This window comes from Sander vitreus, chromosome 3, assembly GCF_031162955.1.
Source record: "Sander vitreus isolate 19-12246 chromosome 3, sanVit1, whole genome shotgun sequence".
In the NCBI taxonomy this organism is placed as follows: domain Eukaryota; kingdom Metazoa; phylum Chordata; class Actinopteri; order Perciformes; family Percidae; genus Sander; species Sander vitreus.
This window is the reverse complement of record NC_135857.1, coordinates 15914332-15928137: the sequence shown is the minus strand read 5'-3', so window position 1 is coordinate 15928137 and position 13806 is coordinate 15914332. Positions and strand designations below refer to the sequence as shown.

The following is a 13806-nucleotide window of genomic DNA, read 5'->3' as shown; positions in this document are numbered from 1 at the left end:
GCTTTCATTTCCACATCTAGGTTATTTTACCATCTTATGAATCCACTTATGCACTCCTCTCATCTTTGAACTTTAAACATTCATGGAGGCTACTTAAGACTTCAAGCTTATAAATTCCTACTCTTCAAACCCACCATTACATTTCATTTCTAATTCACCCACATATGCTAATGGTATGGGCTTGTATGAGTAGTGGGGATGCCCTGATTAAAGGCAGGGTTGGTAATGCTGAAAAGCTAGCAAGATTAGAAAGTAGCCTCTCCTCTGGGCTCCGACCCACACACAGACGTGCACGAGCACCGCAGCGTCGCTGCTTCAGAGCAGAGTGGAGAAAGGAGCGCAATTTTACTTAATGTTTCATTCACCTAATGTTATCATACTGAATGTTTAAAACAAACATTACTGGGGCGGCCTCTAGCTCACCCAGTAAGAGCGTTCGCCCCATGTTGGCTGAGTCCTGCAGCGGCGCCCCTTTCCTGTCTATCCACTGTCACTCTATAATAAAGGGAAAAGCCCCCAAAAAATAATAATTTAAACAAATAAATAAAACATGAATTGAGCTCAGGCTCATACATGGGAGGGGTAAAGTACAAGGAGCGGTGCAAGGAGGGATTTCATTGGTTCTTTACAAGCGGACGGCGAGGCAGTGATTGGTGGGCGATTACAGCAGCTACAGATGACTGATCTTTTTCGCTCCTTTTTCAGAGCCCATAAATGATGTATTGCTGTCGGAGTGTAAAGACCATTTCAAGCAATATTATTAAAAAAGCGTATATTGGAAATAGTTACCAACCCTGCCTTTAAAGTGCTCGTATTGGCTCTCATTTACGAAACGAACGTACAACAGAAAACAAGCGTAAAACCGGCGTATGGTCATTTCCACGCAAAGCTCGGTATTTATCAATATGGACGTTAGCGGAGGCTACGATCAAATCTCATGTCAAGTTTAAACTTGTGTACGCAAGTTTTCGAGTCAGTGTGGACTTGCGGTGCAGCATATAATCAGTTTAACAGGAGAAGGAGAAGTCATCAGTTGATCACTTATCAGCAATGGCAGATCTGGCTCTTTTAGAAGACCTCTATGCACCGTTACAACAGTGCACACGTACGCACACGAGCCACGGTGGAGCTCTCCATTGGTTGATTAAGGGCAGATGGCTCTGTCTTGCATCAGCGGGGGGGACCCTACAGAAAAAGTCTGCAACAGTGTTTTAGCCTGTGGCCTTCTGAATCTCCATCTCCTCTCATCTCTATTTCTGAAAAGTTCCGCTTCTTAGCCAGATTACGTCTTGCCATTTTCAGGTTCATAAATGTATTTAGAGGTTGTACCAGAATAGGTTTATGTGGTTTAATTTTCAGAAAACACCATATATTTGTTGTACTGCACATTGCTGCAGCTCCTCTTTTCACCCTGTGTGTTGAGCTCTCCGTTTTAGCTACAGAGTGAGGCATCTCACTTCTGTTCCATCTTTGTTGGGAGTCGCACATGCGCAGTAAGTACTGCTAGCTAGTCAGAAGCAGAGTATGAGGGAGTGCCATGCTAGCAGCTAGACGAGCATTATAACGTGTTACAAAGTGACGCACGTTCGTCACAGAAGTAAAGGCTGGACTACAATAGAGCTGTTTGGAGCAGTTTGTGAACAGTGTTTTCTATTGGAGATGGTAAGTCCCTTTGGGGTGGACTTTGGGCTTTTTCACTTTGTAAACCTTTAACGTGCACAAAAAGATATATATAACACAATAAAGGAAAGGAGAAAAGCCAAAAAGCATAATATGAGCACTTTAACAGAGCAAACCACAAATCTGTGAGCTGCTATTTAGCTGGCTAGCCACTGCCACTAATAGCGTAAGCAGTGGCTTTTAAAAAAAGCCTGTCTGTCTCCCCTGTGTTCCAGCAACAGTTTTTACAAAATGAGTTAACCATGTATCAAAACAAAACTGCAATTAGTGCTGCAACCAACAATTATTTTCATTATAGATGAATCTGCAGATTATATTATCGATTAATTGTTTAAGGTACAAAATGTCAAAATAAATGTGAAAAAAAATGTCCATCACAATGTCTCAGAACACTAGATGATGTCTTCAAATGTCTTGTTACGACCAACAGTCCAAAACCCAAAGATATTCCGTTTCCAATTATGTAAAAGAGAGAAACGCAGCATATTATCACAATGGAAAAGTGGGAACTTGTGAATGATTCCTGAAAAATGTCTGAAACGATTAACAGTAAATTGTATGTTCATGTACAGAGGACATAATAAGAGCTGATTGAAAAAATAGAAGCTGATTGAGACAAAAGGTTTTCTTGTAGAGCAAGAAAAACTAAAACAAACAACCACCATTATAAACTTGCAGGAGGAGCTGTTTAGGCAAAAGACAGACAGTAAACCTACCATACCTGCGATCCCCAAACATGTGACATTTGCACTTTAGATTGTGTTAAAACAATGTCCGGGGGTCACAAGCCTTGGGTCAATAGTTTTCGGGAAACACCAGTCTATGCTTTTTCTACACAACATATATACAGTGAGTATACACACATAGACTATGTAACAGCAAACATCCATATTGTATGTGTGAGTCAAGAGACAGAGAGAGAATAAATGTGAAAGCAAACTGGCATCAAGCTCACAGGGTGGCACAGCTGTCTCTGGCACGAGATTTGCACAGTGAATGAGACTTTGTTGTGTTTTTTTGATAGAGAGAGCTTTCAAAAAGGCAGGATGAATATTATTTTGAAACTGTAAACTCTAAGATACAGGTTCAAATCTAATCTCATATGTAGCAGGACAGGCCAATATCTGTTTTAGCATCTCTTCGTCTCTTTCAGTCTGTATCTCTCTCCAGCTTTCAATACCAGCTTTTGTGTGTGTGTGTGTGTGTGTGTGTGTTGGCAGTAGCCAGCACTCCTACAACTGTTGCAGCTCTTTAAGCTGCTGTACCAACACAGACAATGTAGAGTCAGTGGGATACAGCTGTACAGAGAATGGTTTGCTGACCTACTCTGGATTGTCATGTCTATAGTATTTTCTTTTTCCGTCTTCCAGTCATTCTTAACCACGACAACAAGCCAAACCCTTTTTTTCTGAACACTAGTTTTTTTGTCCACCATCCCCCTCATGCTATAGACTGACCTCTGACCTTGTAGCTGGCTGCTCCCTTCCTGTTTCCTGCTGGCTGTGATAAAGTAGCTCAGCTAGCACCGTACTGCCCTAATACAGCACAGCAAGCAAGGGTTAACCTTACAGAATGAGAGCCTGTCTGGATTGGCAGATTTACAAGTAGCTGTAATATCAGCATGCAGCTGTATTATCTTTTCTTCTTAAGGCTAAAAGGGAAATGCAGATCAAACACAAACTGAGCCCGGCAACAAATCTACCAAAAGTTATTTTAAACATTTTATTAGATGAACTAAGCTAGATCAGGTGTAAGTACCTTGAGGACAACTACATTTAGAGTTTAGCATAATACTTTCATACCCATGTTTGTTTCACTTTTAAATGACTACGGCCCTATGGAAGCCATTTTTATGTAATCTGAGGATTTTTTGGAAGTCACTAAATTGATTGCAATAAATTGCATAACAGGTCTGAACAACTCTGTTTATGAGTCCATCAACGTGATGTCTTCAAAAACATATGGACATTTTTCATCACTTATTTTGTCAGTGGATCAGCTTTAAATATTGCAAATAGGAATGGTAAGAGATGAACAGTTAAAGTACTCTGATTAGGTCAAGAGGTTCATATGAAAGGGCATTTACTACAGGTAACATGATGTGACTTCCAACACATCAGCACAGTTTTTAACTGTGCCGGTCCAGTCATATGCAAAGCATTCACACTGTGTCCGCCATCACAGGTTTTGATGTGCTCATAGTAGCCTACAGCAGTTATTCCAACTGAATGGAAATATTGCAAATGATGGATGCAAATTATAAAGATAAAACATAAACTATCAGTATTTCACCCCAAAGCAAACTAATTCCCAATCCTGTCGCTCAGTTTAAAAAATTAGTTAGTGTTGGGAATTGTTAAGCGTCTGTCAGATCACATTTAGGCGCACTCTTGATAATCTGTTAGCAAGGAAGCATGTGAAATGAAGTTGCATGCATCGGTTTAAATAATGACACATGCAAAGGGAAAGGGAGCACCCGCTTTGTTGGGCCAGGGTTAATACTATTTTGGACACTGAATTTAATAATGTGGTGGATGTTCTGTAAAAAATATACAGAGAAATTTAAAATAAATGTAGATGATGATGCACTGGGAAACAAAATGGGATTAAGTGTTTGCAATTCTGGCTTACCATTTAGCTCCAGTCATCACTTTTTAAATGTAACTCTCCGGAACTGGCTTCAATCCAGATATCCATCAGGAAACAGCCATGACAGCACACAACACACACATACACACTACACTGAACTTAAGCAATGACCCATGCACGCTTAACTGCTTCCTTACACAAACTCCTGAATAAAAAAACGAAATAAAAGCCCTTTCTAGTCAATTAGACAGGTTTAAACTCAGATTATTGTGACGCCGAAAATAAAGATAAGACAGAAAGAGCACCGTTTAGCTTAATCCTCTCTATACACTTGACTAGCCATATCTTAGTGCATATCTGAGCTCATTTATCTCTGTGTGCATAAACAGCAAGTGCTTGTTGTACCCTGTGGGGCAAAGAAGCTAGTGGATTGCATCATGCTAATCACCATAATCTAATAGTGTGAGGACTACATTAATTGGCTGATCACTGTCACATAAATAACCATGATGCTCTACTATTTCTGAGTGTGTGGTGTCTGGATCTGCACATAGAGCCCCAAGCTACAAGTTAAGGCAAATGTAATTGAAGCTGAAACACCTGCAACCTCTGAAGAGTGAAATGTGTTTTCCATTGCCAGCACTGATAGGTGATAGCTAGGCTAACCGCTAAAAGCTTCCCTTACTTTACTCCCAAGTCCATCACTACCAACTAGCTTACTCACTAAGACTCCCTGCTGTGACAACACAGAGAGATGCAACACTTTTTGTCCCGATTAATCTCGGTTTGTACTGAGAGATGAATCAAAAACGCAGCATGTCCAGTTAGACTGAAAGCAGAGAACAGCAGTGGTGTGAAACAGCACTGTTCCTCTCTTCGATATGAGGCTAAGCTACAGTAAATCACCTTGAGAATGAGACAATGCAGCCAAAGTTCTGTTTGGGCGCATGAGTAACTATGCTAAATTAGGCCAAAGATTTTAGGGTTTTATTATTACTAATTCCTTTACTGGCAAAGTCCACAAATAAACAACAGATAAGTGACTTACAAACAAAGGGTTATTTAGCAAAACTAATGCCGTTTTTCCATTACATGGTACCTGCTCGACTCTACTCGCCTTTTTTGGTTTTCCATTATGAAAGAAAGTCCCTGTTACCTGCTAACGGGGACTTTTTTTACTATCACCTCCGTTGAGGTTCCAAGTGAGCTGAGGCGATACCAAAAGGTGACGTGAAAACCTGCAGACTACTGATTGGTCGGAGAGAATTGTCACTAATCACTGCTTCATCGTTGCTAGCGACGGACGGGGGTGTCCTGAACAAACCCGCCATTTTTAAATAGTTTAGCCAGCGGTGTTTTTTTTTTGCTGCCTCCAGCTTGTGAAACAAAATTTGTCTTCTGGCTGCGGCAACAGCCACATGCCGAGAGTCAAAAACAAACACACCTTCGACGTTCTGTGTGTGTGTGTGTGTGTCGCGTTAGGTCACGGCAGTTTCCTGCGGCGTCGCTATGACGACCAGCCAAGCTCGCCTCAGGCATGAGGCGGTACTATATCTGCAATGGTAAATGGCGGACGGGGCACCGTGGTCGAGTCGAGCCGAGCCGAGAAGAGCTGGTACTAGCAGTGGGTAAGCGCCATTAATGTTTCACTTCTGTGGGCAACCCAACACATTAACTATTTCCCCTTTTATCACCTTCATCATATTTGATTTAGACAGTTTGATAGCAGGGGACACAGTATGCGGGGAAACAGGAGAGTTCAGGTAAAATCTAGTCTATATCGACGACGTTTCACTTCCGGGATTGCTCAGGTGCCTTCTGCTTTCTTTGTGTTGACATTCTAAACTCCGGTTGATTTATGAAGATTATGGTTAACTGCTTCTCAGATCTCTGCAGGGTAAATCCAGACAGCTAGCTAGACTATCTGTCCAATCTGAGTTTTCTGTTGCACGACTGAAACAACCTTTGAACGTTTCCCCAAAACAATTTCCTTCCCGAGCCTTTCCGGGCAGAGACACCGTTGCTCCATCGGGCGTAGCGATTGGTTTAAAGAAATGTCAATAAACCAGAGTACGTTTTTCTCCCATCCCGGAATGCCGTGTGGACTAGCCAGACCCTCCTCCGCAGTGCTGTGGAGGAAGGTCTGGCAATGCGAGACTAGGTAAAATCCAATCTAGACCAGCAAGGAAACACATGCAGCAGACAACTCTCTGAGCACAATCTTAAAACCTCAACATCTATACTGTATCATAAAACTGTCCATGTGAATCATGTCTAAATGTATCAACAAGTTTAATCTGTAATGTCAAACAACCCATAACTATATATTTTTGTTTATATTTTTACGAGTGGGAGTAGCTATATCACCAAACTAAACATACCCCACCAGCTACTGATAAAACAGGAATAAATGATATCCATGCAAACTTTCTCCTGTAATCATTTTCATCTGACATTGCTACATTTCCTCATGGCTCCATGCAATACTACACACACAGACCTTTCCTACAGTATCATAGCAGTAGTGATAAGTTGGGTTTTCAGATAGTCAAAGTCGAGAGCTGTGCTCTCACAGACAGACCTTTGTTTGGCATAGACGTCAGGTATGTTTACAGAAAATAGAATGTCATATTTTAGGATGGGTCTCTCATAGTGAACCAAAATAGAAATGGGCGTCAATGACATTTGCAAATACCAGAGGTACTGTGCCATACAATGCCATGTTTTTCTCTGTCCACAAAGGCTTGACTTCATACATCATTGATAACACAGGAGCACTTTACTGTAAACAGCTGCAGAATAAATTTCATGCTCTGATCTTTTTTGTCTAGGATTTATAGCATGAGCAAGATGTGACCGGAGCAACCAATTAAATACACAAATGTACAGACAGACAGTACTACTGTGTAGTGGCATTAGACACAACAGTGCCAAGCACCTGTCCCGACTCACTGAAACAAAGGCCTCATGCTGCCAAGCGTGCACGTTTCACCACCACTATGTTTCAGACAAAGACAACACTTTGCATTAGAAGACACACCCAGTGTTCACCTTAGCAGTTAGCATTTTTATTGTGCACTCAAATCTTAAAACAAACTTAAGTATGCACATACAGCAGTTACTACTAAAACATTTATAAAACAATGATGAGTAAAGGGAAATGGATCCAAACTATTGTTGAGTGAAAGGCTCTTCATGGCACCTGCCACTAAAGCCTGAACAGTAGCTCAGCTGCAGGGAAGGCTGAATGAATAGACGCTTGCGAAACTTGTTCCTACCGAGTTGTAATATTGTATAATATTGATGCTTATTGTAATATCACTGAAGCATGTCTGGAATGTATTTTTCTATTGTGCAAAGGATTGGAGCTATGTACTCTGTTAGTAAAGTAAGGTAGGGATGATCGAAGCAAGTAAAGAAAAAAGGGGTGGCAGTGACGTATAGAGCTAGAAGATGTGTGGATAAAACCGTTAATTAACCATGTCTGTAGGGCTGCAAATAACCAGTATTGTAGATTTATTGTTTAGCCTTTAAAAATGTCAGAAAATAGTGAAATTAACTGGCTATCAATACATTTGTTGAATATTTGTTTGTTGATCTACTAGTTCATTGATTATTCGACTAATTGTTTCAACTTTACATGTGTGCAGATGTTATTGTGCACAGCACTGGGAAGAGAGAGGCAAAATTTTAACCAAATACGGGATGTGAAAATGTTCACACCACTCAGCTCTAGTGAAGAATACTTGCTTTAAAAATAAAGCCAACAGCTATAATGCCTTTCAACAGCAACAGAAGTCTAACAGTGTCTAAAGATGAACATACGAGACAAATTAGACCGTGAGAGATTTACACCCGTCTACAAATAATATTTCCGACGTATTATGATAGCCTTCAGGTCACTTTCTGCAGTGTAGACTGTCCCACAGTGCAGTTACGTCACCCTGAAGCATATAAGCCCACAACTTCCTGTGACCAGCTGGACCGATCGACGGTGGTCAGGATGCAATGGCAGCTTAGCCCAGGAAGATCAAAGAGACTCTCACAGAGAGGTCAAAGCAGTTTCTAGTTAGACTAATGGAAGAGGGGGTTAAAGGGCTTTTCTGAGGACACATTGATCAACCCTTCTACTGTATTACTCTGCTGAAGGGACTGAGGAATGTTTAATGTTTCATTTATAGGTTTCTTTAATAAAGTAATACACCAGCTACAGACAAAGCAGCTGTGTTAAAACCAAGAAGAAACCCAGGCAACACGCTAATTTCTCAACACAAAACAATTACATCAACCATTTCATCAAGAGATCACAGTTACAACTCACTAGTAGCTTCTGTTAATGCAGAAGTCCAATAATTTGCTGAGCTACCACACTTTTCTACTTTGTGGAGACAATATCGGAGACAAGTGAGCCACAGCTAAATGCCTGCCAGCTTTTGGTTTGTGGCTTGTAGAAATATCTAGACCTGAAATGAGTAGTCAATAGAAAATTAAACTGCATCTGTTTTGATAAACAGATAATGGCTTCAGACTTTATTTTTTTTTAAATTTTTTTTTTTTTTTAAATCTACCCACTTCAAGGGAGCCGCAAGCGAATGTATCAAGCCAGGTAGGTAATCGAGGCCACAGGGCAGCTGGATACTTTACAAAATAAAACACATTTCAAAATAAAACACCCAAGTTTATGGTGATTTTGGCTGTCTTGACTTCTCAGCTGTGTCTAGAGCGAGACAGGTGATCTGCACACACACAGAGAGACAGAGAGAGACAGACAGACAGACAGAGAGAGAGAGAGAGAGAGACAGAGAGTGTGTAGAAGAGAAGTATCGCTTTGTGACCAGCGCGGAGAAATGCGCGGCTGGTATGAACAGCCAGGCGCCCGTAAGAGAAAATTGTCTATCAAAACCACATCATTTCTGTATGTAATGTCTTAGCTTTGCTGTGTAAAGCCATAAGAGGAAGTAAGTGAAGACAACAAGTAGGAAGTGCTGACTGTGTTGTGTTGATTCTGACTGAATATGGGCTCACTTTCATGCTCACTCTCTTCTACTGTGAACATCGAAGCCCCTTTTTTCCTCTCGACCATAATTATATGGCACATCTTACTCACACAACTCAACTTCTACCTAGTACCTAGTTAAGCTTTTTACTGCACTAACTCAACTCCACTTTTTCTCTAAAGCTAAACAATCTGTGTGGGACATATGGGAGTGGGGGGCTAGATAAATAGAGGCCCTACATCTCTGGGGAAGACATAGTGGAGAAGTCTGTCCAGCATTACAACACAGAATATCCACCCACGCTGCATTCAGGGCTCTGATGAAACACTCGGATCGTTCACTCTGACTTGAAAAGGGCTATTAAGCCTCAGTGGAGTATTTAAGTCAATAATTATCAAGCACTGATACTGATTGAAGTCACAGTGGTGGAAATAATAAGTGCCAGTGTTCTCATATTTTAATTAAGGCTGCATTGAAGAACACAATGAAAGCAGTGTATTATCAAACTATTCTTTATGCATTCAGGCACTGAGATAATCTTTATCCTTGCTGTTCAACTTTACAGCCTTAGCCATGTGCTAAGCTCAGCTGCTAATCACATACTAGTCTCTCTAGCGGCTCAACGTCATTGGTTTATTCTATAGCATTCTTAAGTGGGCTGATACCCATTGGTTAGTGTCACTGCCTTCTCCACACAGACAATAGCAGTCTTTGTGTGCAATGCCTGGCTACTGTGTGTGTGTGTGTGTGTGTGTGTGTGTGTGTGTGTGTGTGTGTGTGTGTGTGTGTGTGTGTGTTTCCTCTGCTTTAACCAGAAATGTATTTCTATGCAGCCTCTCTGTGCAAGTGATGATGAAAATAAATTTCACAGTTAAAATGGCTAAAAGAAAATCAACCACCAGCTCATGGTAAATATGGCTTCCTCTTCCCTGGTTGCCTTGTAGTGGGTTTTTTCTGTTTGCAAGACTACTGTCACGGTAGCAGAGAAAGAACAATGTCACTGAGGAACTAAGAAATAAGATGAGGATGTATCACGTTGGACTGGCTAGATAAAACTATTAACTAATTTTCTCAAAGCAGAAACTGTTCAAACTAGAGAGAGGGTTAAAGAGTAAAGTAACTTCAGAAAAGCATTTCTAGCAGTTTTAGTCCCTTTAAAAAATTATGTTGCATTAAATTGAAATGGCAACAATTAAAAAAAAGGTAAGGTGAAGGGTAAGGTGCAATATGATTCAAATGAGTCCCTGCCAAACCAAACATTCACCAGCTAATGAGCTCCTCTCTTCAACAGTATTCATGTTCTTATCCATCTACCCACTTCCAGGTCACTTTTTCCCCCCTCACATTATTTTAGGTAAAACCAGAAAACTCTTAAACCAGCTTTACATACAACCTACAGTAAAGTTTACCTAAGTCTGTAGGAATACAGATGTTTTCTTGCAAAGACTTAACGTACATCTCAAAGTCATGACACAAGCCTGTAAGAGGACACACAACAGCACCAGAAACACCGTGATCCACAGAGGGCTATCTGCTGCACGCTGACTCTGCTCATGACAGTTTTGCTTCTCTACAGCGATGGGGCAAATCACCCGTTAGATCCTAATGTTAAATGCAAGAAATAGCATATCAACTCTTACTTCAAAGGAGGTGGACTGTCCCTTTCAAAGACCACCTGGTAGCTCAAACAAAAGTAATGAGGTAGTAAGAGTTGAATACTATTATTTGATATTTAATTCAATATGATGAAACTGACATAACACTGCATTTATGATACTAATGCACAAAGCCGTGTAAACTAAATTTGATGCGGTTTAAGGATGTTGGTAAAACACAATGAATGTACCAAATTCCAGGTCGTTTTTGAACTACACCCCTCGGGCCTTGGTTTCTGTCCAATCATTTCCACACCCACTTGGTGTCATTGTACGACAGACCAATGTCGTAAAAGCTCCTGAAAACAGCAGCTACAGCAGCCAGATATAAAAAAAAATGCCTGGACAACACGGTTTTAAAAAAGTATTTTGCAAGTCACCTTTTTCACTGCCAGCAAGAGACGCTACCGCCCCGGAGGCAGTTCTAGAGAAAAAACTGGGATAATATTTGATACTGGCCCACATCGTGTATGAAACTCCCTAAAGAAACCTAATGAGGGCTATCTTAGTAAGTCATTACGTACTGTACATAATGCCTGTTACAATGTTGTCTGACAGCATTTGCCCAAAGCATGGAGATAACCAAAGACATACCCGTATGTAGTGATACAAGCAAGGAGGTAAGACCAGCTTCATCCAGCAGCTAGTCTGCAGCCCAGAGAGTCTACTCATTAACACAACAATAACTTTTTGTTTATAAGAAGCTCAATTTTGTCTCAAGGTCTTCTTTGGTATATCTTGTCTTCAAAAGAATGCCTTTTCTCATTTGGTATTTTATAAACAAAAGGAAACAAGAGGCATATCTCATTAATAACACTTCCATAAGTCCCTCCACAACTGCTTATTTCTAATACACTTGTGTGTCTGTTTTCAGAGGGACAGAGACAGATTACTGAATGTAAAGGAAAAGAAAGAGACATAGACGAAGGCAGTGTGATTTAAAAAAAATAAATAAAAAAAAGAAGCATTACAGTAAGACAACTACAAGAAGAGAGACATGTTCAAGTAGATGGTAGAGATAGGGAGACACAAAAACAAAGTGACAGGCAGACAGCTGTAGATTAAGCGCCATTCTGACCACAGATGCTCACATGCTCAAACCACAACTCCCGTCTCCTCGTTTTGAGACATGTTGAGCTACAACCACCCTGGGGGCTGTGGATGGGTGCAATTTTTCACTCTGTGTCTGTGCAGTCTTAATTATTCAAACCGAATGAATGAATTTGAGGTGCGAGGTTGTCGTGATACAAAGACTTCTCACCTCACATTCCCGTTTCAAATGGGTTTGTTCACAAGAAAGTCAACGCAATGGCTCAGCAATACGGTTTGAGAAGAGAGCAGAGAAACCATATGGAGCCTTACACCTCCAGAATCACATCCCCTTGATTAATATTAAGCTAGCTGCAACATTTGTATCAACTTTATTCACCTGGGTTGTGAGTTCTCCTCGTACATGCGTTCCTTGCCCTCCTTAAACAAGCTGATGGTCTGCTTGGTCTTCTTGGTTAGGTTCTCCATGAAGACCCGGAAGAACTCGTTGTCCCCCAGAGTCTCCATTTTGCCCTCGTAGCGAGACAAGATGGTGCGCAGGTGCTGGTAGGTGTCTGGCAGCAGGTCCAGGATGTAAGGGGGGCTGTTCTTTAGAGCCAATTTGGGATTTTGGCACAGGCGCACCACCTGCAGAAAGGGAGGGACGTGAGGGGGAAAACACGATACAGTTAGAGACAAGAAGTGGGTGCAAGAAGTAAGGTAGATGAGAGAAAAATGAGAGACAGAAGATGTGTTAGAAAGAGGGTGGCGATCGAAAGGGAAAGAAAATCTGAGTTGTCTATAATGCCACTGCACGTGCATTTCCATTCTGTACATCAGTAAGACATTATTTATATCAAATAGACAGAGTCTTTTCTGTATTAGAGCACTCATCTTTAGTGCAAAATATAGTCAGTGAGCCCAGATAGAAGATATGCAGAATGGAAAATGCCAACAAAGGCAAAGACTGAGGTCCTTAAAATCCCTGTCAGAATCAAGCTTAGAGCTTTCAGAGTGTGGCAGGTCTACACATTATTTGATGGCACACACCGAGTATTGTGGATTTAATCCCTTATGAAGTCATGAGTTATTGCAGCACTGTCACACTACTTCCTCTTGTATCTAAACAAAAAAGATGAAAGTGGAACAAGACAAAGGCATATCTGCATTTATCCATGGACAGTTTCTGGTCTCATTGTGAAGCCAATTATCTCCATTTCTTATTCATTTACAATAAAGACGGTTTTTTGTAGACATGCACAACAATGCCTTTATTATTATTATTATTATAATAATAATAATAATAATAATAATAATAATAATAATAATAATAATATGTGACTACCATGTCAACAATCAGTCTGATTCTCCATTTCTACAGCATGTTTTGAGAAGCTGTCGATATGTTTACACTTCCTCATTTCAGCATGATTGCCTTGCAAGTTTGAATAGCTGAAGCCCTGACTGTGATACTGACAACATGGATATAAGCTTCAACTACAGTGAAACGTCACAAAATACATTTTTCAGTTATAAAAGACAAAAAAAAGCCTGTTTTTAGGGACACAAAGTCAAACAGCTTGACTGAGATCAATCATTGACACAACAGAGGGTGGATTCTGTAATGGGTGAGCGGAGAACTAATGTTCTATTAGACGGCTTTATAAAACATGGAAATTTAGACTTCCCCTTTCCATGTTCAGTCTACGTGCTACGTGCTTGTTCACCGGACTGCATGAATACATGTTACATCCTCAGTAATGTTCAACCTCTCCTCACTTATCTCACTGTCCTGCTGCAGTGCGTCTGAGTCACTTCGTTGACCATTACAAAAGACACTGGTTGGCAGACGAGAA

General features: G+C 40.7%; 1 protein-coding gene across 1 annotated transcript in view; it reads right to left on the bottom strand.

The window, feature by feature from the left end:
* The window catches only part of cbl (Cbl proto-oncogene, E3 ubiquitin protein ligase), a 36914-nt gene that overhangs the window by 17471 nt on the left and 5637 nt on the right, over positions 1-13806 (bottom strand). The window contains exon 2 of the mRNA XM_078246221.1: positions 12351-12598. Coding sequence (XP_078102347.1) covers positions 12351-12598 — 248 coding nt within the window. The remainder of the gene's footprint in view (positions 1-12350; positions 12599-13806) is intronic.